Consider the following 24,105-nt stretch of genomic DNA (forward strand, 5'->3'; position numbering starts at 1 on the left):
AGCGGGATGGATGCCTGTTTAGGTGGGCTTTGTTTGCTGCTGGGATCTTGACGTGCCAGCGATTCAGGCTTCAAACAGTTGGGAATCGTTGTCGTACGATGAATGGTAATGGTGTGTTGATGCAGATGATTAATGCATTCGATCTGTTTGAGTATCTGACTGTGGTTCGCTCACTTAAACTACAGGCATTCATAGGTTGGTACTCAATCATATAACCATCATGAAACGAACCGATCTGACATGAAAACAACTTAGAGCAGAATAGGTAGTCTCTTTTACTACCTCGTTATTCATAATAATACAGCCCTCATTGATAGACATACAGTGGAGATTTGCATTAAACCCGGGCACACCTCTCCATGATACACCACCCGTTCTCTTTCTTTACTGCCTTTAGTTCTTTTCGTTATTCTCAAACACGTTGAGGCCGAGACCCTCAGAGTCGAGCAGCAGCCTGTTCTTGGAGCCAGCCTCCTGGAGCTGGGCGGCGATCTGCCGGGCGTTCTCAATCTTCTTGAGCTCCACGTAGGCCTTGTTCTTCTTGATGGCCTCGCCAATCAGCTCGGCGGAGCGTGCCTCACCCTGCGCCTTGACAACCATGGCCTGCTTCTCCTGTCGCGCCTTGTCGACGATGAAGGCCGCTCGCTGAGCCTCTTGCTGGGCCACCTGCTTGGCCTCGACGGCGGCAGTGAATTCGGGGGAGAAGGCGAGATGCTAGTATCCCGTTAGCTGTGCACACTAGAGCCAATTGCATAATACATACAGTCAGAGACACATCGTCGAGGAGAATGTTGAACCGGGCAGCTCGTCGGGAAAGGTTCTCTCGCACCAGCCTGGCGACCATCTCTCGCTGGGTGATGAGCTGACTGGCATTAAACTGAGCGACGACGCTCTTGAGAACCTCGTTGACAATCGAGGGCAGCACGCGCTCGTCGTAGTCGGCGCCTAGTGTCCGGTAGATCTGGGGCAGGGCGTCGATCTGGGGCCGCGAAAGCACACGGCAGGTGATGTTGACCATCTGCAGGTCCTTGGTGCCCGTCAACGAGGCGACATTGCGCGGCTTCGCTCGGACATCGTACACAATCGGGGTCTCGAACCAGGGGATGTTGATGTGAGTTCCTGTCCGGTTTTGTCAGCCTCCAGCTCTTGATCACGACTACCGAATCGCCCGAGGGTCATCTCTTTTACCTTCAGCGTAAATCTCCTTGCTAACACCGCTTATCCTCCGGTACTTGATAGCCCGGTGACCACCATCGACGTTGAACAGCGAGTTGGACAGGACCACAGCACCACCAGCGATGAGCAGACTGGCAAAGACGGCACCGCCGGCTGCTCGAGGCATCTTAGGGCCGCCTCCACCATAGCCGCCGCGGGCCTGCTGCATCTGCCGAAGACGCCGCATAGCTTCCTCCTGCCAGTTGTTGTTTCCCGACATAATAGAATTGTTTCCGTCGCGAGGGGAGGAGAGTCGATCCGAGGCTGGGAGGTCGTTTTCAATATGTCGTGGGCAGTCGATGATGGTGATGGAGCTGCTCGAGGGAAGCTGTTCGATGGTGGGTCCGGTTTTTCGCCGGCGTTTCCCGTCTTGAAGGTTGTGAATGGTCAGCAAAATTGAACCTGCCTTTGATTCGAGTTACCTACCCTACATCAAATGGTGGAGATGACGGGTTTTTGCAGCATGCAGTCAGTCATCTACTAACTTGGCTTTTGAAGCTATTGTTAAGTAAACTCTAGATATTATTCAGTATGCGATTCAATTGGTTTCATTAAACTTAGTCTGAACAGTCGGGTCCCTCATTTAATTTGGAGTTTCTGGCTGGGGTTTGATCTGGATGACTTCAAGATGCGTGCTCAACTCACTACTTTAAAAGTCGAGAGAGCATAGCTATAAGGTAACCTCCATATGAAAGTATTTAATGGCGAGGAGAAAGTTAACCACAAACATATTTAAACTTGAACAATCGCCAGACAAGGCATTGTATTTAGCCATCTGTATCTCGAGATCAGAACCACCACGCCCTGCACTATTAACAATGGTATCTGTAAGTACACAACATGGATGTATCCAAACCCCATTCGCCAAAAGAGGCATGCCCCAAGAACAAGGATATCGTAGCCTATCCCCCCAATTAAGCGTGAAGGTATCGTCCACGCATCATCTCATCCCTCATCATGCCTCATCCGTTGTATCCCATATCATGCATGTATCCCCTATCCCATATCCCGTCCCATGTCCCATACCCAAAAGCAAACAGTCGTCTATATATAATACTTGTCAAGCGAGGGCATATAACAAAGGAGATCCTCCACGAGTCGTCAAAGACTATTCCCCAATTACCCGCGTAGACCAATCTTAATGGTCTCACCAGCTCTGGGCTTCCGAGCATAGCCGGTGAGCATGCGGAAGCCTGACTTGCAGTTTCGACCCTCCTCGAACACTGCGGCGACGCCATCCAGACACTTGCCAGCTTCTTCCATGGCAGCACCCGTCGTCACCGTGTCAGCAAGTCGAAGCTCGCCAGAGACCTTTTCCATCTCGCAGCGTAGCAGCCACCGCTCCCAGCTCCAACCACCAACAAGGCTGCACGCGCTGGCGATGTCATCGCTGCTACCCATCACCATAGCCTCGAGCCTACACGTCCTGGCCTCCTCGCCATTGACGTTGTCCTTCAGAGGAGGGGTGGGTGGCCTGTACATGCTTCGCCGGGCTCCCATCGGCAAGCACATCCAGATGCGGCGGGTATCCTGGAAGCCGGCGCGAGCCAGGCGGCCAAGCCACAGCTTGGTTGGGTTGGGATCATACCCAAGAGTTTTGAGAGCGAAGCCAAACTCGACGCTCTTGGCCAGGCCAACAGGGCCGGCATTGATGATGTCCGAGTCGAGAAGGGAGAAGTCGAGATAGCCGCCAGGCTTGAGCACACGCATGCACTCCTTGAGGCAGCCTTCCCACTCATCTTCACCGTTCTCGCCGACAAACTTGAGGATGCTGTGAAGCTCCCTGGCAGAAATGAGATCGAAATAATTGTCTGAGAAAGGGAGCCGAGACAATCGCTCGACAGCCACCTGGCGATGGTTGGGAGGTCCGCGCACGTTGCAGTTGGACAACTGGCGGATCGCCTTGGTGGTGACGGTGTAGACCTTGGTAGTCGGGAACTGGAGGGCGCAGTGCCATGCCCAGTCACAGGTAGCCTGTCCACCAAGATCCAAGACCCTGGCGCGATCGCGGGTCACACCATTCTCGTTGGGAGCCACCCGAGAGAGGCGAGCGAGTCGCTTCGTCACTGGGGCAGAGATGAGACGACCGCCGTTGAGCATCTTCATGGCAGCGACATGCCAAGCAGCAACGGTCATCTGGTTCATGGCCTCGGCCTCCTTCTCCCGGCGGAGCTTCTCAGGGTCGTCGACGATGGTGTCATCACCACGAGCGACGTTGGCGCTGAGTCGCTTCTTGGCAGACTGAGGAACCACGCTGAGCTGGTACTTTCCGAGCAGCTGGTTGCGGTGAGCATCGCGAAGGGAAACACGCTGGGCCTGGATGGCCTCGAAGCGGGCGAGCTGGTGAACAAAGACATCCTGGCGATGGATGCGGACAACATAGTCCTGGAAGGCTCGGTAGTAGGCAGACTCTCGTCGAACAAGCATGGAAGGCAGGCGCTTGGGATGCTCCGACGTCGAGATGAGGTTGGAGAAGCGGACTGTCTTCCTATTGGAAGTAACGGGCTGTTCAGGCTGGAGCTGAGGCTTAAGCTGGAGCTGAATCTTGGGGCTTCTCGGGGAATCTTCCTCAGCTTCCTCAGCAATAGTGTTCAAGCCACCCTCGTCTTCAGGGGTATCGTCCTGCACGCCGCGGAGGTAGGCTCGCTGGGCACCAAGCCAGAGCTCAGTACGGTCAAAGTGTGCGAGAGCCTCCTTCTGTTGCTTGCGAGCATAGTCGGGATCGTAATCGACGACAATCTCGATAGGGGCGTCCTCGACCATAGGCGAAGGCGGCATGTTGGGGGTCTCGACAGTAGAGGCGGCCGTGCTGTGCGCAAAGGCAGGGCGAGCAGTGGGCATATCATCCGAGAAGTCATCCTCCTCCTTCAACTCGATGACTTGCTCAACAATGGCCTCCGAGGGAGCAGCGGGTGTGAACCTGACATTGCGGTAGAACTCCTCGGCAGAGTCTTTGCGAACGGGAATGGAAGGCACCGAGGTAGTCGTGTTTGTCGTGTTCCAGGGACATCGGTAGAACTGCTCAGCGGTTGTCGAGGTTGGAGGAGCCATCTCCTCTGGGGTCCTGGAAGGGATGTGCCAGGTATTCCGGGACCGGGGAGACAAGCCAGAGAAGAAGTTGCTTGGCGAGGGAATGTCGAGTCTTGTCAGCTCGGCGAGCGACTGTCGGTTTCGCCTGGGAGAGAAGCTTCTGCCATCTACCTGCAGCGGGTGGAGGTTTGTCATCAGTCGTGGTCGGTGTTGTCGCATCTCGCTGATAGCCGGTTCAGGCTGGGGAACTTCAAGAACCTGAGCGGGTTGCTCGTGAGGATTCTCTCCACTGGAGAGGGCATGGAGAGTAGCCAGAGCACCAGGCTGCAGCTGCACTCCAGACCAAGCATCCTCAGCGGCTGTATCATCACCTTCCATGACAGGAGTCGGGGGAGCGCTCATGGCCGCGAGCTGCTCAGATGTCAAGCTACCGTCGAGAGATGGAGGCGCTGACATGGTTGGTGTTATGGTGGCATGCTGCTGGTCCATGAATGTCACCTGGGCTGGTGACATTGGGAGCTTGGCGGAAGGAGTTAGAGGCACTGGAGAAGCCAACGTCTTCTTGATGCTCTCTACGGCGGACCACGTCTCAACAGAGTTGCTAGGTGTTTGGGGGATGATAAGCCGTGTCGGTTGCTTGGTTGAGGGTTGCTGAGTCGGGGCCTGCCTCGACTTCAGAGAGTCCCTCCATGGAGGGAAACTTTCCTCATCCTCATCCGTCACATCGTAGAGATCCTCAAACTCGGTGGCCTCGGTCATGACGCTCTGGCGGTTCCAGGGGTTGGTGGACGCCGTCGGGGAGGTGTCGGTAACCGAGTTGGTGGAGGGCGAAGATGGGAGAACGGGAGCAGACAGATAATGAATTCCTCGTGGCGTGGGAAAGTGATCGCTTATCGGTGTGAGCCATGCCTCGATCTTGAGTTCATCTGTACGTCTCGCTCTGCCCCTGTTCTGGCCCGCACCATCGTCGCTGTCCTCCTCAATTATGGGATTAAGTCTTCCCCTGTGTCTTCGAGCCAGCGAAGAGTCCAGGGGGTAGTATCGGTTTTGGGCATCAGCCATTGCCGCGTTTCCAAGCCAGCTATCCTCGATATCTGTCTCAAGGCCAAGGGCCAAACGCAAGGCTGATGTGTGTATTAGTCGTGATAGTAACGGTGGAATCGACGGCCGGCGCCGTGGTTAGGGTATTGTGTAAACGACAGGATGCTTCGGTCAACGAAGCTTCTATAAAGTGATCTGCAAACTGACAAAAACGAGAAAGGGCTGAGGCGGAAGAAGGGAATGTGGAGGAATGGGGGCCAGGCCGCTGGCCGGGGGACTTCCATAGTCTTAAGTGGCAAAGGACTGGCCCAGAATTGCCCGAGCCTAACGTAAACTTCTGGGGCGGCTATTCGAAATGAATGGGCGGCAAGAAGCTGCAGTGGCAGATCTAAGCTGACGAGTCTAGGTCTTCGAAGCGGCCTTGAAGTGGGCCGATGCGTCGACAGACCCGGTTGCATGCGGCGGGCACGGCGAGGCGGAGGCGGGGACAGGCATCTTCAGCGTCTGTTGGAGGAGCTGACTGGCAAAGAGCGGCGAGGCCATGGTGAGCGTCGTGCTGGCGGTAGACAAGACACAGAAGAGGTTGCGTCAAGGTGGGATCGACTCCCGGTCGCTGGGCTGGTTAATCCCCGCTATCGAGCGACTAGTAACTGAGAAGAACCAATAAAATTCAATATCGTGGACTGCTATTTTGAGATGACAGCGGTTGACAGGGGTCAAGCTTGGTTGCGCGCGCGAAGCTGTGATGACTGTGACGGGCGTGAGAGATGATTGGGCCGTCGAATCCATCTATGCAGCCAATGAGAAGTGTAGCGCGTTTCCTCGGCGGCTAATCTCCTTGGCCTGCATCACGTCGACTTGCGAGAACGCCGTACCGGTTTGTGATAGCCCAGCTTGAACGCATGACGGGTGTTCACGACGGGACGATGCGGTCGCTCGATTGATACAAGTCATGCAGCAGAGCCGGCCCGAACGGGTGGTCGCCGAACGATATGGCTGCCCTTCAGCATGGGTGGTCTGGACTCTATGCTGTCAAGTGGCTGTGAACTCTCCAAGGTGAAATCTCAGGCCAACCTAGGCGGCCGTGTTTGATCGATCAAAACATCCATGGATGACCGGAGAGATCAAGCCGGCCCGCTGGACAAGAGTTTGATCCGAATGTTTGTCTTGCCAAGCAAGGGTGTCGTAGGCGAAGTGGCGGAGGCTTCAGCGCAAGATCCAGACCCTGGACCGTAAGATGCCTATTGCAGACGAGCAGGGTTGAAAAGACCAGGGCTGAAGAAACAAATCAGGAAAGCAGGGAAAAGTGACGAGACCCTCCCGTGTGACTTGGCCTTGGGATCCAATGGATCCCGGTTCAATGGGGTTCAACGGGTGGTAGATTCTACCCGCTGTGCGTGACAAGAGTGTGATGTTTGTATGCATCGGTGGGGGGCTCAAGAAGCAATAGTTCCGCGAGGTTGCATGCGCGCATATTGTTCCAATGCGCCCCAGTCTCTAGCGTCATCAATAGCCGTTTTTCTTGGTTGTGACATGCGATGTGAGAGACTTGGCCAGAGCCTTAAACAGGACAGGTCGTGCAGAACAAGATCTTGATGCCTCAGACATTCACCAAGATCGAGAAAATTGTTAAGGACCGTGCTGCCTCAGGCCCTTAGAGCTGGGCTCCGTCACGGCCCCGCCGTCCCCGGCCCGGCTTCGCACGCTCAGCCCAGCTCAATGCGAGCCCCTCCATGAAATTTACCCCGCCATGGGCCGAAGGTCGTCGTCGATCCAGCACGAGCAACGCGTCTCGCCATACAAACACAGCACAGCTTTTTTTGCTACCCATACTTTTTGACCCCAACCCACATCCACAATACCCATGGCCGATGTAGAACAGCCCGAGGGCGAGCCTCAGGGCCGTCATGTCACTTACTGCGGTGGTACGCGTCTGCTTTCCTATCTTTCATCCAATCTCGATTCCTAAGGAGCTCAATATCTGACCATGTGCCTACAGTTTGCACCCTGCCTCCTGAGGTACACCTCCCCCCTGACGAGCTTCCACGCTTCGAGAGAGACCCCCCCGAGCTGAATGATCCGTCCAAGTAGTATTGCGAGTATGGCGGCACCGTCAAAAAGTGCCAGGAGTGGCTGCAGGAGCACGAGCCCGCCCTGTACGAGCAGATTTGGTCCGCAGGTTCGCCTCACCACCCCCAGACACCAACGCCAATGATCACGCGATAACCCCAATGCTAGAGGCCCTCGAGGCTGCCACCGCGTCGCTGTCCGTAGAGGCCCAGAAGCGAGCCGCAAAGGACGCCCAGAAGAAGACTGCCAAGGCTGAGGCCGCCGAGGCTAAGCAGGCCGATAAACTGGCCAAGAGCGTCGTCACCATCAAGCGTATCGAGCGGAACAAGAAGAAGTTTGTCACGGCCGTGATAGGCCTGGAAGCATTCGGTTTGGAACTTAAGAAGGTGAGTCCGCGAACTCTTTCACACATGTCAAGTCTCTGTACTGAACCGGTCCCAGGTTGCAAAGGACCTTGGCAAGAAATTTGCTACCGGCTCTTCGGTAACCAAACTCCCTGGTGGAGGAGAGGAAATTGTGGTGCAAGGTGATGTTAGCGTGGAGTTGGAGGAGTTCTTGATGGAAAAGTACAAGGAGATACCAGAGGATCACATCGAGCTTGTCGAGGACAAGAAGAAGAAGAAGGGAGGCGCATAGATTAGCGCGTGTAAAGCCATTCGTCATTGAAAAGGCCTCAACTGGCCATTGTAATGCTCGCATATACTGTCTCCCCTGGGCGTTCGCAGTTTTCATGTATGCTAACCCAAAACCCTTCCTGTACACCGTGTTCCGCCATCCCCTTAACGCCGATCCAGAGAAAATCAAACAGTTTCCAACCCCAGTTCATGCTTCATCAGAATTCGCCTCATGCGCGTTTCCGCAGCACTCGTCCCGTCCCCGTGGTCGCAGTGGACTTCGCAGCAGTCTTTTTGGTAGTTGTTGTTGTGCCCTTGCGAACGGAGCTCGCAGCAGTCTTCTTGGCTGCAGCTCCTCGGGATGCAGCCCCCTTCCTCACCACGGTTCCTGAGCTGGCCTCGCTTGTCTCACTGTTAGCAAGGGATCTACGAGCAGTCCGCGTAGTCGGCCTGGAAGCAGGCGCTCGAGAAGCTGTCGTTGTTGCTGCCCGCCTGGTTCGAGTAGCGGCCGTGGTGCTGGTTGAGCTTGTGCTAGCAGTTGAAGCGGTCGTCACCTTGCGTGCAACTCCTGCTCTCGTGGCCTTTGCCTTTTCCACCATGCTGGAAAGCATGCTTGTGGCTGTTGCTGAGCGTGCAGTTCCTGAATTCTTCAGCGGCGAGGCTGGACGCGCAATGCCAGACTTGACGGGGGAGGCTGGCCGAGACCGGTTCGCCAGCCTCGAGTTGGACGATGTTGGCGAAAGAATCTGCGCAGGTCGAACGTGAGCGATGTCTGGGTTTGGTGCACCCCGAATCCTCTTTTTCGCATTCTCGTTGTGCTCGACCTCGTTTTCCTTGTCTCCTGAGATGGCATCGCTAGGAAGGATGTGTTAGTTTGTTGTTATTGGCTCAATTACTTGGATAAACACCCACCTCATACGCTTCTTGGTACGCGTCATTGTCCTTGCGGCGTGTGCAGTGGAATGAAGTTGCTTCTGGGGGCTTGTCCGAGTCGCAACCGCTTTCCTAAGAGCCGCAGATCTTGTGGCTCGTTGTTGTTCCTGTTCTAGGAACTTCTGAAGTAGGTCACCCATCTTGACGTGCCTCATGGACATGGGTATTCTGTTGATTCGCATTTCGACACGTGAACGGACGGTGGTTGCCATGAAACTGTACTGGGCTCTCAATCGTCGAGCGCGTTCGGTGACTGGGATGCAGGTCAGTCGCGCGTCTTTGGATGCGATATTGAAATCGCGTACTCTCAAGCTGCATATTATCAATCATGGCCTGCTTCTGCTGCATGGTGATTGTACCCGGTGTTCGCCTCTTGATAGGGCTTCGTGGATATGCTGAAGGGCTCCCTGCCCGCAGAGGAACCGTTTCGGCCATGGCCAGCTTTCTCGGTGATGTGAGTGGTTGTTCTGAAGCTTGCTTCTTCGATCGCACGGGAGCCATTTTGTCTTGTCGTTGAGGCGCAATGCGCGTCTGTAGAATGCGTTGGCGTGACAAGAATGATGAAGAAGTCGCTGGGTTTGTCTACCCCGGGCGCGTATGTCAAGTTGGTTAAGATCTTGGTGGAGCCCTTTGGGAAGTAAACAAAGCTGGGCGGGTTCTCCGAATTAGGTAAGCATTCAAGCTTCCCTGACGCAAGCATTGAATGCGCGGAGGCTCTCAGGTATCGCTACCCGCCAGCTAGCGCTTATCACTGCTGTAGACAGGTAGCTGTACCTCCACCCACCTAGCTCAAGACACGGCCAGGCTGAACTGCCTTACGACACTGGGGAGCTTCGCTTGCCTCTAGCCTTCTCACCTCCATCCAAGCTCAACACCAACACCAGCGCACCCTCTATCTGTTGTCTTCTCTATCCCCCTTCAATCTTCCTCCTATACTCGCACCACCTGGACATTTCTCACAGCGTCCCGACAGGCAGCCAAGATGGTTCTCGAGGCGGTCATGGTTGTCGTTGACAACAGCGAGAGCAGCAGAAATGGCGACTACCAACCCACCCGATTCGATTCGCAAGTAGACGCCGTCAACATCACGTTCCAGACCATCACACAAGGCAACCCCGAGTCCTCTGTGGGCTTGATGAGCATGGGCGGCAAGGGACCAGAGGTGCTGGTGACTCTCACGACCGAGCAGGGCAAGATCCTCGAGGGCTTGCATCGGACAAAGAAGAAGATTGGAGGTTCCTCCCACCTCAAGACAGGCATTCAGGTGGCTGCTGTACGTTGATGTTGTCCGGATGCCCTCTGTCGACTTATGCTGACCCCTCCTATAGCTTGCTCTGAAGCACCGCCAGAACCGATCGCAGAAGCAGCGAATAATAGTCTTCGTCTGCTCCCCTATCGAGGAATCCGAGAAGGAACTCACCACGCTGGCCAAGAAGATGAAGAAGGCCAATGTTACTATCGACTTTGTCCTGTTTGGCGATCTCGACGACGACACCACCCAGAAGAAGCTCCAGCTCTTTATCGATACCGTCAAGACCAGTGAAGGCTCCCACCTGGTCGTCATCCCTCCCAGCGCCAAGCTCCTCAGCGACCAGCTGATCTCGACCCCCATCCTCCTGGGCGAGAATGCTGGCGGATCCAGCGGCGCTGGAGGTGCGGGTGGCAGCAACGAGGAGTTTGAGTTTGGATTTGACCCCGCGATGGAGCCGGAACTCGCTCTCGCTCTGCGCATGAGTATGGAGGAAGAGAAGGCCCGACAGGAGAAGGCGGCGCGCGAGGAGGAGGAGGCTGCCAAGAAGGCATCGCTGGAGGGCGTCAAGGAGGAGGACGAATCCGGCCAGGGCAGCGGATCCAACGACAAGAAGGGCCAAGACAAGGGCGATAAGAAAGGCGACGGAGACAAGATGGATACTTCATAGTAGATTGCGATCCAGCTATGTCGACGCCGCGGTACATGTACAATAGACACGGGCTAGGGGTTTAGACGACGACAAGAACATGAAAGCCATAACCACACATTATCCTCTGCTACTCGGTGAATCTGTCTTGCTATTCCCATGTCTATCGATTATTGATCTCCCTGATATAAGACAACAGTTTCCGGTCAAAGATGTCGCAGCGTATAGGCATCTCGAGTGAATAAAAGGGGTTCTTCATGACGTAGTCTGCGTAGAGGTCATAGATCCTGCGGATGGTGACATCGACGTTGGCCTGTGTGGTGTCGGTGAAGAGCAGGAACTTGGTGCCTGTGATGGTATTGAAGCACTGCATGCGAAAGTTTTCCGTCTCTAGCACCTCCAGGCCTGATGAGGGCTCTGGCCTGTTGCCTGGGGGTGTCGAGCCTGGCAGGTTCTTGACGGGGTTGAGGCGCGCCGTGATGGCGTGGACGCTGAGGCGTTGTGAGCTGGTGATATCCCCATGCGAGAGGGGGACTTACCCATGGAATGTACCGGCAAGAACTAGATAGTCGTTTGTGCTGATCTGTTGGAGGCCATCTTGGAAGTTCTTGTTGAAGATTAAGCCGCCGGCCTTGTTGATGATGATGAGAGCAAAGACGGTCCTGTTAAGCCTGGGTTAATGCTGCGATGACCAAGTGATGAGACATACACTTACATCGTGTTTTGTTTATGCAACGACCTATTAATTGTATAATGTAAAGCTCCGCTAGCCCTTGAGGCTCACCAGTCCGTCGATATCATGGGAGACCAGCTATGAGCCAGGGTGAGAGGGAAGGATGAGATGGAGCTATGAGATGTTAGCCGTGAGCAGGGAATACGTGTTTGTATAGGTACACACCAAGTCGCGTAGTTATCGCCAAAGGTTTAATCACACAAACAAGATCTCTAGATGCTCTCAGGCTTCGCTGATTATCGTCTCCTTTCCTCGGGGGGTTGATATGATGGACGAGCTGGCTGGGACTGGGACCGCCACGCGACTCCATCCACTGGCACTCCAGCTGGCATTGAGAGGGCCCCACTCATTAAGCTGGGGTACGTACACCAGGAACCAAGGACGCCCTCCAATCCATCCTTTCCTTTGACCTCAGAAAGCCAACCATCCTCTTTTTCATTCTCGCAACCTCGACACAGCAAACAATCAAACACGTCTTTCTCCGAAACCACACCTCGCGCATATCGTCGCGCACCGTAAACGATACTCGTCAGCCTCGCGCGATCCGATACAAGCTTCCAATTTAACCACACGTCCAAAAGCTTACCACCATAACCACCATGGAGAACGGCCAGGCTCCCAAGCCAAAGAGGATCAACCATCCCCGAACCTCGCGCCCCAAGCCTCCGCCCCCGGGTAACGAGGAGGCATCCACGGTCCTCAACCTCGGCGAGTTTCAAGAGGTCGACACCTTGACCCTCTCGGAAGCCGCCCTGGTTCTGAACGCGCTGGTCGCCAAGCGACGGAACGACCGCAAGAACGTCAACGAGACCGAGTAATGGCGCCCTGTTTCTTTGCTTACTACATTGGACAGGCTGACATGTGGTTCTACCGGCTAGAATGCTTAACCAGACCCTCACCTACCTCGACCATTTCGCCCGATTCACGCAAAAGGAGAATGTCGAGGCTGTAGAGCGCCTCCTCAGCGCACACAAGAACCTGGCCAAGTTTGAGCGCGCGCAGCTGGGTACGGCCATTCAACAGCAATATTCGCGGCGGAGGGCCAGCTGACATTGATCTAGGTTCACTATGCTGCGAAAACGCCGACGAGGCAAAGACTCTGATCCCGTCACTGGCCGACAAGATCAAGGACGAGGACCTCCAGGATCTCCTCGACGAGATTTCCAAGCTTCAGAACAGGTGAAGCATTAAACAACAGAAGAAGAAGGATGAGATTGATTTACTACGAGAACCGGCGATTGGGACTTTGCTTTTTTGTTGTTTTTCTGGGTGGTTGCTATAAAAAAAGAAGATAAGATTCGGGAACGAAACGTGGCCAAGGTTTGAGGGCGAGAGCTTCTCTTTTCTTTTTTCTCTTTGCATTTCAGGCGCATAGCGGGAAAGGGGCAAACCGCATAACTTGAACAACTACCTATTACACTGACGATTCGCCTCACGGGCATGGTATGGGATGTGGGAGACTTCGACGACAACCGTGCTTGGACAGAGCTGTAGGCAATCTCTTGTACTATCGATATTACGACGCAAAGACTTAAATCGATTGCTTTATTGTATGATGGGGAAGGGTGCCATTATGGTGTCAAGGTGTTGTTGATGGAGCTGCTTTTAACGTTGTATGGCCTACCACACTTATGAGTAGAGTTCAGAACTTTATATGGTTGGCCAGGGAGCCTATGAACAATCATGGAGTACCTCGAGTTGCCTGGGGTAAGTCTTATCATGGAATCACTTTCAAGAGTTAAGCTGACACGTTTGACTTGAGAGTTGATTAGACAAAGAAGCTCGACCTGACTATCTTGCGCTTCACACTACTTCACTCATCTAAGCAGCCTTGGCAGCCGCGCCAACAAACTTGTCAATCTCGGCGATAAACTCCTTCGCGTTACCATTGTTTCCCCGATCCTGCTGAGCCACGTGCCTCGAGAATGCGTCCTCTGGCTTGATGACAAACTCGGGGATCGTGACGCCTCCCTTCTTCCACACGTACGTCTTGCCGTCGGCCGCCCGCTCGAACCCTCGTAGAGCCTTGGGCTTGTAGCTCGAGATCTTGTTCATGCGGTACCGCACCGACGGGTGGATCATCTCATACGTCTCACCGAGGTCCCGGCCCTTGTCGTCCTTGCGGTACTGGCCCGGCGTCCGGTCGATGGAGCCGCCTGCGATCATGGCGCCTGTGAAGCTGTCGACGATGGGGCCAGTCGCCCAACCTGTGATGGTCTCCTCGGGGATCGAACGGACGTCTGCCTTTCTGATGCCCGACCTGTCCAGTCCGGCGGCGAGGCGGCTTGTGATGATGCCCTTGCCAAAGTCCTTCTCCTCGCCCTTTTCAATGTTGTCCAGGAGAGGCTTCAGGAGGTTGTATCGATCTTCAACCGCTGACTGACCCAGGCCAGCGAGACTGCCATCTTCGATGAACTGCAGATAGGGGGCGACTTGCTCACACATCCAAGCAAAGGAGATAAGTGCAATTTCTATCATGATCAGTACGATATCTCGCTGTGACTCTGCGGCGCAACTCACGTTCAAAATCTCCCTTCTTATCCGTCAAAAGGTCATCGTTGCCGCCTCCAATATTGATGTGCACACCAGGGAACCAGACTTGCAGCAGCTCCGACTTGTTATCCCGGAGCTGCTTGTACATCTCACCGTCGACAACGGCTGACCAAGTGTCCTGCAGCTGCTTCGGGCTGGCGCTTGGGTTCTTGTGAGCCGCCTGCCACTCAGCCCAGAGCTGCTTGAGATCCTTGGCTGGCTCTGCTGGGCGCTGATCATTAGATGGGTAGTGCCAGAGCGAAGGTGAGAATGGCCCTCTGTGCTCGTCAAGAGCCAGTGCATGGAAAGCATGCTGGATGTCTGCATCACAGTCAGTCAAGGAGTTGTCACTAATTTGTTCGTCAACACCTACAGGGGCTGAGGGAAATGTTGTGGAAGCCAGGGTCCTGGATGCCCATCGTCTTCTCGAGGAACTTGAGGTTGAATCTCGTCCAGGGCAGGTCTGGAATACCCAGGCTGCCAACCGTGTCAAAGACACCAACAACCTTGACAACACGAGATGCCTCAGGGGCGTCGTGGTGAGGAGGCCGCTGCCACTTGGTCAGTCCCTGGGCGCTCCCGTTGGCCTGCTGCTTCTCGGGAATTCCATTGACCCAGTCCCTGTAAGCCTGGCTCTTTCGGAAGTGGTGGCCATCGGGGTTCTTCTGGTAGAGGGCATACAGGTCTGGGAAATCTTGGAGATCCTTGGGACAGACGATGCCAATGTCAGTGACTAGGCCTGCCACAGCGCGAGCCGTGTAAGCGCCACGCGAGAAGCCAAAGCAAAAGACCTCGTCGCCGACGTTGTAGTTGAGGACGAGGAAGTTGTAAGCCTCAATGACGTTACCGACGAAGCCAACACCGAAGCCGCCCTGTCGGTTCTGCTCGTCCTGAGCAAGGTCTCCAGTGCCAATGCCAGCGTCGTAGTAGACTACTTGCTGCCAGACCTTTCCGTCCTCGTCCTTGCCGCTGCGGGCGACAGAACGGGCGATCCTGGTGACATTGGAGGGGATGTTCTTGAGCCCGGACACGGACGACTGCCACGTACCGTCACAGCAGATGACGAGACGCTTCGGTGCGGCAGAGCCGTCCTGGTTGGAGTCGTGATGTGACTCGTCGCCCAATGGCAAGAAGCCTTGCGAGGTAGATACTGGCTCAGAGGGCATTGCGAGAGATGTGTATATGTAGGTGACTGCTCGTGGATGAGGAGGAAACAGACGAAGTCAAGCTGACAGCAGACATTCTGGGGCTTTTATAGACCCTCATCGTGGACCTGTTCAGGTTTATGTCAGACTGTCGTCGTCAAGGGGCGTCTGCAAGAAACACGGCATACCAACACCATCAACACAAATACAGACGCATCTCTCGCCCAAGATTCACCATTGACCGTCTACATTATTTCGAATACTGTCTTCTTTCCCCCGCATTGAGGGCTTTTCCGCTGTCGACATGGGCGACTCAGCTCAAGCCCCCGCGCTGTTGTGTCTCAGTCGGCAGTCCCAGAACGGCTCGATAGTCGTTCGCCCCCTCATCTTGGCGGAGGACTGTGTTGGATTGTGATGCCCTGATAGGCCCGAGTCGAGAATGAGGCAAGCTGTGGTGAAACTATCTCGGAGCGGCAAAGATGCTGTGTAAACCATCAGATGCAAGAAGTGCACCATAGGAAACATTGAGCGAGCCCTTTCTCTAGGCCAAGAGAACGCCCAATTGCTCAATGAGCAAATGGCATCGATTCAGCTCTCGGCATCGACGAGTTCACGCAGGCTGACATCCATCCCTGTAGGAGCCCGAAATATCATGGCCTGTAAGACTGTCAGCTTGCGAGCTTGCGAGCTTGCGAGAGTGATACAGCGGATACGGATGCTCACCCGACTCCGCTATAGAGCGGGCCGCAGCGGGAGAGCCGAAGACCCGAGTGCCTATGCATCTCCCTCTTGATCCAATCCAAGAAGTTGCTTATCATCAACATGACGAGAGAGGCGCCTTGCAGGGCAGATCTACGCCACATGGGCTTTTGTTTCAACCTATTCGCGTTCCATAATACCAAGCCGTATCGTACAGAAAAATGGGGTATTATCGACGACGTGCAACGCCAGCAAATGCTTGTCAAAAGCCACCTTTCAACGCCAAGGCCCCTCACCTCTCCTTCCCTTTCCATAACTAGCTCCCTGCATTTCCTAACGCTCATCCTGACCTAGAGCCCGATACTGGTTCCAATGGTTGACATATGTGTGCTGCTGCCGTTCCCTCAGCGAGGCATTGAGATTGGCCCGTGGATCGACAGGACCTGCAGGCTGAACGGGATGTCCGTATGAAGGCGTGGCGCTCATGGAGCCTGTTGAGTGAAACTGAGACTGTGGTTGAGACTGTGGGCGAGGATCCTCTCTGGCGTCACTGAACTTAACTGCAGGAAGCTCAACTGGGACGTTGCTGGTGCCGTCCATCTCGTATGTGTTGCTCGGTGGCCGGAAAGGATCATCCGTTCGGTCAGCCCGTCCTGCGAAAAGAGTCAACATGATTGCGTCAAAGGCATTTGTTAATGTCAGAGCATACCTCCAAAAGGTGCAAAGGGATCGTGGTCCTCCCGAGTCCCCGTGGTATGGGGAGAGACGCCATAGCCTAGCCACTGGTTCTTTTCGCCATTACCGTCACCACCATCGGCCATGCCAGAGTTGTCCTGGTTGAGTCTTCGACGCCGAAGGAGAGCGAATACAAGGACGGCCAAGATGGCCAGGGCAGCGGCACCACCAACGGCTGCTCCGACGATGGTGCCCGTCGGGAGCGAACTGTCACCGTCATCCCCAGCAAAGGGATCTGAGCCATTCGTCTGAGCCGGGGAACCTATGCCAGTGCTTCCAGATGTTGGCCAGGTGCCTTCATCGACCCAAGAAGAGGAGCTGGTGCTGACCTCGGGCAAGAACTCTGGTGTCTTGTCGGTGATGATGAGAGTGTGCTTGGTGACGGTGACCTTGTTCGGGTTTGGGATCGTGCGGGTAGTGCCCGAGTCGGTCATGCTCTTCGAAGCTGATTCCTCCATCTCCGTCTCTGTCGCAGTTGCATCATCGGTCTGGGTCGATTCGTCGATAGAGATGGTCGACCATGGCAAGTCCTCCTCGTCGGCTGTAGTGGTCGGCCGGGTTATGGTACTCGTGATCATGCCGGTTTTGGTTTTATGCCCGCTCTCTGTGATGAACTCCAGGAAGGATGTTTTCATGTTGAGAAAGATGCAGCCGTCACCTGGGAGGCACGGATCGTAACCACAGCAGCCGGACCAGTCCATGTCTGGGCTGCAGTCCCAGTGCTTTTCGCCAGGATCGCATCTGGTGGTGGTGGAAGCGGCGCTGGTAACACCCATGATGACAAACAGGGGGAGGAAACACAGACAGAGAGGAAGCAGTCGATTATGGAGAACAATAGAGGAAGAGAGAAGAGGGGAGAAGGGGAAAAAGAGCAAGGGCCCCATGTTTGTGACCTTGAGCGACGTGCCGTTGGCAACCAGTCGGTCAGTTTGCAACAAGCAGGTCGCAGCTGCCGTGAATCTGGGGAGAAACCCGAGAGCGGTTGGTACTTAGAAGGTCGCAGCGCCCAAGGCCGATGATATTGCTTTGGACTTCTGCATCAGGGCGAAGTGAAAAACGAGACAACAGATGAAGTCGGAGGAGATGGTCACGTTTGTGTTGGTGACGGAGGAAAAGGAAGGCAGGCGTTTGTCTGATGTTGGTGCCGTAGGTGTAGGTAGCCTCAGCTTCTGTGCCAGGTGTTGACAGCTGCCGGCCAAATCTCGCCGACCGGCCCGTAGAGCACAGAAGGAAGAAAACAGTAGCAAATGATGACGCCTCGAGTAACTGTTTTCCTCCCTCTTCCCTCTTCACAGCAAACGAGTCGTGGGACCGAGTCTCGGCCAAGCGTTTCCTCTAGGGGAGTAGGATAGGAGTACCGAGGCTCTGTGACAGGTAATCAGGACGGATCATAGGAAATGCAAAGAGGTGCATGTTGAGAGAGACTCAGATTGGAATTGAGAGAAAGAAGTCGCACAGACAATATCAACTTGACAGTTGCAGTGCTCGCCACTGCCCAAGGCTGTAAAAGCAACTCCTGTCGATATCGACTCCCCCATTAGTATCAGCATTTAACCCCCAGATTCTTCTCTCCCTTGCATCAATAGCAACATGAAACGTCTAATTCTGGTTACACATTTCCCTCTTCGGGCGTGACAATGTTATACGCATGCTCCCAAATAGATCACGATACCCGTCTAAGCTCCTCCACTCCTTTTCCTTGTCCTCCCTCATCGACTCTACACTATAGAGATACAAAGCACAAAGGCAGCTGCATGAAGCGTAATTCCAAATTGCCCTCCGTTAGGGGCACACACAGCACCAGCGACGGTGAATCAACCCCTAATCGTAGAGAGATGTTCGGGGGCTCGCATAGCTCGGCCGAGCCCACTTCCATTGTTCTTCTATAGCACTTACTCAAATCGTAAAAAAAACAGGACTCTACCAGGACATATGGAAGGCAATTCTTTGCTCGTTCGTACTACTCTGGTGGCCTTGTTGCAGATGTGTGTGACAAGGCTGCCTCTTTATGCGAGACAGCCCAGACTAGACCAGGAACAGATTTCTTCGGCAGCTCAAATCAGGACGCGATCAAACCAAGATGACATTGTCCGTGATATCATTGTTGAAAACACCTAGTTTTATACGCCAAATGCAAGAAACCTGACTCTAACCTGGTCTACAAGACTCTTCCTCCTACAGCTTCTCCAACAACAGCTTGCTACCCGCATTACCGACAGGCTTGTCGCCCTTCTTCTTCCCCTTCTTGCCTCCCTTGGGTGCAGCTTCGTGTGCCTCGCGAGCCGCCTTTTGCTCCGCCGTCTCCTCCGTCGCCGCCTTCTCTAGGGCCTTCTTGTTCTTCTTAAGAGTCTTCTTAAGCGCATCCGCCTCGCTAAAGTCGCCGGCCTCGAGGAGACCGACGACAACAAACGAGCTGGGACCAGTTGCCCAGTCGAGGATGTGCTGCTTGATGATTGGATAGAGAATGTTGGAAAACTCCAGGGGCGGGTCGGCGGGGATGATCTTGCCGGCCGCCTTGTCATACTTGCCGCCCTGAATCAGTGACTTGAGCATCCGACCACCGTGAGGCGTTCGAGAGATGTGGACCTGAGGCTGCAAGTCATCTTCAGACGGCTCTTGGCTGGGATCTCCACTGGCGGATTCTGCGATCGCCTCCAGAGCCTGCTTCTTGTCACCGACGCCCGAGAGGAGCACGTCCGTGATGAACTGGCAACCAAAAGCGGTCGCAGTTAGTTCTGACGAAGCTTCTGCAACAGCAGAGACGAGCTGAGGCGACACAGCAGCAATCAATTCGCTGCGTCGAGCGTCCTCGTCCTTCTTACTTGTCGTCTTGCGAATCTCGTGAACCTCCTTGAGGAGCTCGACATCGAATGATTGACTAGGAGGGAACAGAGACTTGGCTAGACCCTCATAGAGATACAGGATGGTTGTTCGGGCAAAGGGGTTGTTGGCTGCGGCAACGACGTTCTGGGCAACGTTCTCGCCCTCGCCCAGGAGTTCAGGGAAGATGGTCTTGGCCGTGAGCTTGGTGTCGTCAATAACATCGTATGCCGTCAGGATGACAAGGTGAGCGAAGGGGTCGCCCGACATGAGGAGGTAGGTGTCCTTGTAAGTCTTAAGGATCTGCTTTCGGTCTTTTGAAGATCCGTAGGCAAGCAGCAAGCAGGTGAGCTTGGCGCCATTGCGAGTAAAAGCCATGTTCTTGAGAAGATCTCCGCCCTCATCTCCCTTGACCATTTCGATAAACTCCGAGAACTCCTCAGTGCCGGGCTGGGTGTTGGAGAAGTACTGGAACATGGCATCGTGGAGCATGGTGAAGCCCGTCAACTTCTTCTGAACCAGCGAGTTGATCATTTCAACCAGACTCTTCATGATAGGGCCTCGCTTGCTGGGCTCGGATTCGATGATGGTCTTCAGATCCGCCGTGGGCTCCGTGTCCTTGGTAAGCTCCTTCAGGGAAAACTCGGGGCCGTACCATTCGCGGAGGAGAATAGCCTTCTGCTCCTTTGTCGCAACGCCTCGGTAGATATCATCGAGAATCCAGGACGCTTCGGAGTGGTTGATCAACTTGCGCACTCTTCCGTAAAACTCGGGGATGATGATGTCGCGAATCTCCTCGTCGTTCTGAACCAGAAGCTTGCCGATCAAGAACTTGGCATATCGGCTCTCGGCAAGCTGCGCGTATGTGCCCTTCAGCTCTCGGGCAATCTGCTTCTTCTGATCGGGTGTCGCGTACTTGATGGCGGTCTGCACAGCTCGCACGGCGTCGTGCTTGAGAACGAAGTCGCGAATGCGCCCATTGATGATGGTGAACAGCTCGTCGACCAGAGTCTGCCTCTCCTCCTTGGGCACGTGCGATTTCCGTCGCAGACGCTCCCACAGCTTCTTTGTACGTTGAACTTCGTCAGCGAGAGGCTTCGCGGCCTTGCGCTCTTGGGCGAGCTGCTTCTGCTTCGCATGGGATTCGCGCGAGGTTTGACCTGTTGGTTGGTTAGCAAGTTATACAAGCGCCGCGATCATGATTGGAAACATGCCTCGCTCAAATGTCTTTCCATCGGAAGGCTTGGGTTCCTTCTTTTCGTTCAGGTCGACACCTCCATCCTCAGAGTCCTCCGAACCATCTTCAGGTTCCTTGGCTGGCGCTCGTTTGGACTTGGTCTTGTCAATCTTGAACTTCTTAGCCTGGTATTCAGGCTTGGCCTTTCCACCAGGAGCGGACTTTCGCTTGCTGCCAACTTCCGCGGTTTTCGTAGCCATTGTCGTGGTCTTGTCCGGGTCGAGATCGTTGGATGGAGAGTCGCAGTTGAGAGACCCAGCAACTTTTTTTTCTGAACCAGCCGATAAGGAAGAGTTCTTGCCGCTTTGGTTGCTGATAAGATAGGATCCACTTTTCTAGTCAAGCGCAAGAGCTCGTCACGTGCAACCCTTGATAGTCCTATACAAGGCGATACCTATGTCTATCATTGATTTAACCGAAACATGTTTCTTTCCTTCATAAATCCTTGGTTGGATTCTATTATCTATCCAATAAACGTAGGTAGTTTTGCCGTGTTCTAGCTCTTGAGAGAGCATCTCTACCAGTCTGTGCATTCATGCCCCAAGAAAGAGAGTATTTAGAGAAATAGGTAGTCAAGAAACCGTGAAAACTGCAGCAAAAGACTTTGTTTCGCCTATTTTGAGCGCCTAGAATTATTTTGAATGATTGTGAACAAGGTATGAAGCTTGTATCAGGAACCACCAAACCAGGGAGACCCATGAAGCAAGTTGTTAGTGGGGCAGTCTATGAGTCTGGTTGTCCATCTTCACAAAGGCTCGCTATGCAATTACCAGATTCGTCTTCTCAGGCACCTTTGTGCCTCCGTTAAAAGCACCGTATTCTGTATCACCATCCCTTTATGAATCCTTTGCTCCGCACCAGGCTGCCCTCACCCATGACAGACACTCCCTGCCCATCAGTCATGATGTGCATCAAAAGCAAATAAATGCAACAAATTCCAAAGGGAGAACGTCGAGACGCTCTCGTAATGTCTCACTTGCAGTTTGTAGAGAGAGAGGATTATCCATCAAGTATTGGCGATGCCGATCAACTCCCGAGCACAAGAGTCAACTCTAGCCGGCAGATCAACTTGCCCCTGGAGAGTCTCGACCCGGTGCCACAATGGACACAGGAAAATAAGGCCATTGACAGACAGTCTTGCCTCACGAGAGTCCTGCATGTTGCCACAAAAGACTTTTGCTGCACGTGAGGAGAGCCTGCATGCAAGATGAAACCGCCCAGGCCCTCCCGATCCCGGCCTCGACTCTGGGGGATTTGAGAAACAAACAATCTTCATCCCAAAGACTCAATTGAGCTTCATACAAGTTGAATACTCGAGACATGGCAGACATGGACGAATTGGACCCTCCCTCCATCTCTGAGATCTCACCCAACATCTTTGTGGGCAACGTCGCGAGCTCTTTGAATCGCAATGTTCTCAGGCACCACAACATCACGGCCATCGTCTCCCTCCTCGACGGCGGATATGCGAAATGGAACAGTCCTAGGAACAGACAGATTGTGCCTCAAGAGTGCCATCTGTTTGTGCCTTGCCTAGACAACTCGACAATGGACATTCTCACGCTCCTGGACGAGATTTGCGCCTTCATCGACTTACAGCTCGGCCACCAGTCTCGGCCACGATCGCCCTCGTCCCTTCTCTCGGAGGATCTCGACTTTGACTCAACCCCTTCAACACCCAGCGAAGCGCCAACCAAGGGGCCCAATATCTTGATCCACTGCCGTTTAGGCATGTCCCGCTCCGCCTCTGTCGCTATAGCATACCTCATGCGCCGCCGCGGCGAGAGCCTGGACGTGATCCTCCCAGAGGTCAGGACTCGACGCAAAGTCAAGCCGCGAGACAACTTCATGGACCAGCTCCGGGTCTGGGGGAAGTCGGCTACGAGGTGTGGGAGGACAAGGAGAGACGGATCCCCAAGGAGCTGTACCAGGGCTACCTCGACAGGCGGGCTGTGAGACTCGCGGCAAAGGGGTTGACGGGCAATGAGCCCATCCTGCCGGTCTGCTTCTAAGGGTGCGAGGATTGATCGGCCCGGACGGCGTACATGAAAGAGCAAAAAACATGCGATCAGGGTTCGCAATTATTGGTCAGTAATAGATTGCATCGAGTCTCACAGGGATGGTGCCGATGCGGGGAAAGGGACACAGTACATGAGATCTGAGGCATGACATGAGACAACAAAAGTAATAGCACGGTAGTCGAGTATCAAAATCAGGAACCTGTTTGTTATGACTGAACCTTGGACATTTCTCGAGTCGCAGATGCTCATAGAAGATTTGAGTCTTAAAGCGGCAACGACGCTTGGCTGGAAATAGATCTAGTGGTGTAGATTCACTTCAAACTGCCGGGCGGTCAGCACCGCGCTAGTCCTGTTCTGTCGTGCACCCCGCCGCCAGGAAACCTCCCCACTCTCATGAGCACTCACGTTAGGTCGTCATCCCAAGAGCCTCGAGTGCGACAAAAGTACAGGCGATACTTTGTAGTTCAAGACCCTTGAGGCATCTCGTCGACATGGGGCGCGAAGACCAAATCGAAGAGCGTGAGGTGCTCGAGTCCATCTTTCCAGATGAGATCACAGGTGCGGCCACACAAACCCCAATGCCATCATCTTCCGTTCTAACAAGACGTTTATAGACATTTCTGAAACTGAATTCAGAGTGTCAATCGCTCTGGACATCCCCGATGAAGAAGACGAGGAACCCCCTACGATGCTCCTCCAGGTCCGCTACCCAGACGAGTACCCCGAAAAGCCTCCTCATCTCGACATCCTCGCCCCTCCCAATGCAACTCCCCACGAGCACTTCAATGTCGCCGACGACCGCGACCAACTCCTCTCCAGCCTCGAAGAGACCATCCAGGAGAATCTTGGCATGGCCATGATCTTCACCCTAGTCTCCATGCTCAAGGAGACGGCCGAGCAGCTCGTCCAGGACCGCAAGGCCGCTGTCGAAAAGGCCCACGAGGAGGCCCTCCTCGCCGCCGAGGCTGAAGAGAACAAGAAGTTTCATGGCACCACAGTGACTCCCGAGACGTTCCTCAAGTGGCGCGAGGGCTTCCTCAAGGAGATGGAGGAGCGGAGGCAGCGTGAGGAGGACGAGCGCCTCCAGGAGCTCAAGAAAGCCAAGGTCAAGGAGCCTGCTCGCTTGACGGGCAAGCAGCTCTGGGAGAGAGGTCTCGTTGGCAAGGGTGAAGGTGAAGAGGAGGATGACGACATTCCCGTCGAGGCTGTCGAGAAGCTCAAGGTCGAGGCGTAGAAAGAGTCGGTGGCGGGGTGCATTACTTGGAGTTTGGGCTTGGATACAATGAAAAAGCAGATAGCCTGCTATGAGATGACACAAGATACGCAGAGAAGAGGCGGCAGAGACAAGCTGTCTAGGTACAGTTGCCATAAAAGTGCCCAAT

General features: G+C 54.3%; 10 protein-coding genes across 10 annotated transcripts; 4 read left to right on the top strand and 6 right to left on the bottom strand.

Annotated features, from left to right (window-relative positions):
* Positions 1-393: 393 nt before the first annotated feature.
* Positions 394-5,829, bottom strand: MRS44_001101 (uncharacterized protein; the record flags this gene model as incomplete). Its single annotated transcript, XM_046270480.2, has 5 exons — positions 394-714; positions 764-1,119; positions 1,189-1,617; positions 2,367-5,369; positions 5,808-5,829. 5 exons carry the CDS (start codon positions 5,827-5,829, stop codon positions 394-396), a joined length of 4,131 nt encoding a protein of 1,376 aa, XP_046138996.2.
* A 1,321-nt stretch (positions 5,830-7,150) lies between these two features.
* On the top strand, positions 7,151-7,992 carry MRS44_001102 (uncharacterized protein; the record flags this gene model as incomplete). Its single annotated transcript, XM_065623558.1, has 3 exons — positions 7,151-7,211; positions 7,408-7,742; positions 7,798-7,992. The coding sequence occupies 3 exons, from the start codon at positions 7,151-7,153 to the stop codon at positions 7,990-7,992; spliced, it is 591 nt and encodes a 196-aa protein (XP_065480002.1).
* A 208-nt stretch (positions 7,993-8,200) lies between these two features.
* On the bottom strand, positions 8,201-9,404 carry MRS44_001103 (uncharacterized protein; the record flags this gene model as incomplete). Its single annotated transcript, XM_046275071.2, has 3 exons — positions 8,201-8,825; positions 8,883-9,156; positions 9,209-9,404. 3 exons carry the CDS (start codon positions 9,402-9,404, stop codon positions 8,201-8,203), a joined length of 1,095 nt encoding a protein of 364 aa, XP_046138999.2.
* Positions 9,405-9,885: 481 nt separating this feature from the next.
* On the top strand, positions 9,886-10,822 carry MRS44_001104 (uncharacterized protein; the record flags this gene model as incomplete). Its single annotated transcript, XM_046279326.2, has 2 exons — positions 9,886-10,176; positions 10,232-10,822. The coding sequence occupies 2 exons, from the start codon at positions 9,886-9,888 to the stop codon at positions 10,820-10,822; spliced, it is 882 nt and encodes a 293-aa protein (XP_046139000.1).
* A 142-nt stretch (positions 10,823-10,964) lies between these two features.
* Positions 10,965-11,602, bottom strand: MRS44_001105 (uncharacterized protein; the record flags this gene model as incomplete). Its single annotated transcript, XM_065623559.1, has 4 exons — positions 10,965-11,292; positions 11,341-11,463; positions 11,517-11,540; positions 11,586-11,602. 4 exons carry the CDS (start codon positions 11,600-11,602, stop codon positions 10,965-10,967), a joined length of 492 nt encoding a protein of 163 aa, XP_065480003.1.
* Positions 11,603-12,133: 531 nt separating this feature from the next.
* On the top strand, positions 12,134-12,717 carry MRS44_001106 (uncharacterized protein; the record flags this gene model as incomplete). The annotated part of the gene is made up of 3 exons (XM_046267630.2): positions 12,134-12,348; positions 12,413-12,540; positions 12,596-12,717. 3 exons carry the CDS (start codon positions 12,134-12,136, stop codon positions 12,715-12,717), a joined length of 465 nt encoding a protein of 154 aa, XP_046139002.1.
* A 638-nt stretch (positions 12,718-13,355) lies between these two features.
* Positions 13,356-15,232, bottom strand: MRS44_001107 (uncharacterized protein; the record flags this gene model as incomplete). The annotated part of the gene is made up of 3 exons (XM_046280710.2): positions 13,356-14,005; positions 14,055-14,387; positions 14,440-15,232. 3 exons carry the CDS (start codon positions 15,230-15,232, stop codon positions 13,356-13,358), a joined length of 1,776 nt encoding a protein of 591 aa, XP_046139003.2.
* A 1,011-nt stretch (positions 15,233-16,243) lies between these two features.
* On the bottom strand, positions 16,244-17,421 carry MRS44_001108 (uncharacterized protein; the record flags this gene model as incomplete). The annotated part of the gene is made up of 2 exons (XM_046283852.2): positions 16,244-16,563; positions 16,620-17,421. 2 exons carry the CDS (start codon positions 17,419-17,421, stop codon positions 16,244-16,246), a joined length of 1,122 nt encoding a protein of 373 aa, XP_046139004.2.
* Positions 17,422-18,820: 1,399 nt separating this feature from the next.
* MRS44_001109 (uncharacterized protein) lies at positions 18,821-20,902 on the bottom strand (the record flags this gene model as incomplete). Its single annotated transcript, XM_065623560.1, has 2 exons — positions 18,821-20,596; positions 20,651-20,902. 2 exons carry the CDS (start codon positions 20,900-20,902, stop codon positions 18,821-18,823), a joined length of 2,028 nt encoding a protein of 675 aa, XP_065480004.1.
* Positions 20,903-22,031: 1,129 nt separating this feature from the next.
* On the top strand, positions 22,032-23,957 carry MRS44_001110 (uncharacterized protein; the record flags this gene model as incomplete). Its single annotated transcript, XM_046280711.2, has 4 exons — positions 22,032-22,565; positions 23,060-23,136; positions 23,193-23,281; positions 23,338-23,957. The coding sequence occupies 4 exons, from the start codon at positions 22,032-22,034 to the stop codon at positions 23,955-23,957; spliced, it is 1,320 nt and encodes a 439-aa protein (XP_046139007.2).
* Between the last annotated feature and the right edge of the window lie 148 nt (positions 23,958-24,105).

This window comes from Fusarium solani, assembly GCF_023522795.1.
Source record: "Fusarium solani strain SB1 chromosome Unknown bctg00000000, whole genome shotgun sequence".
NCBI lineage: Eukaryota > Fungi > Ascomycota > Sordariomycetes > Hypocreales > Nectriaceae > Fusarium > Fusarium solani.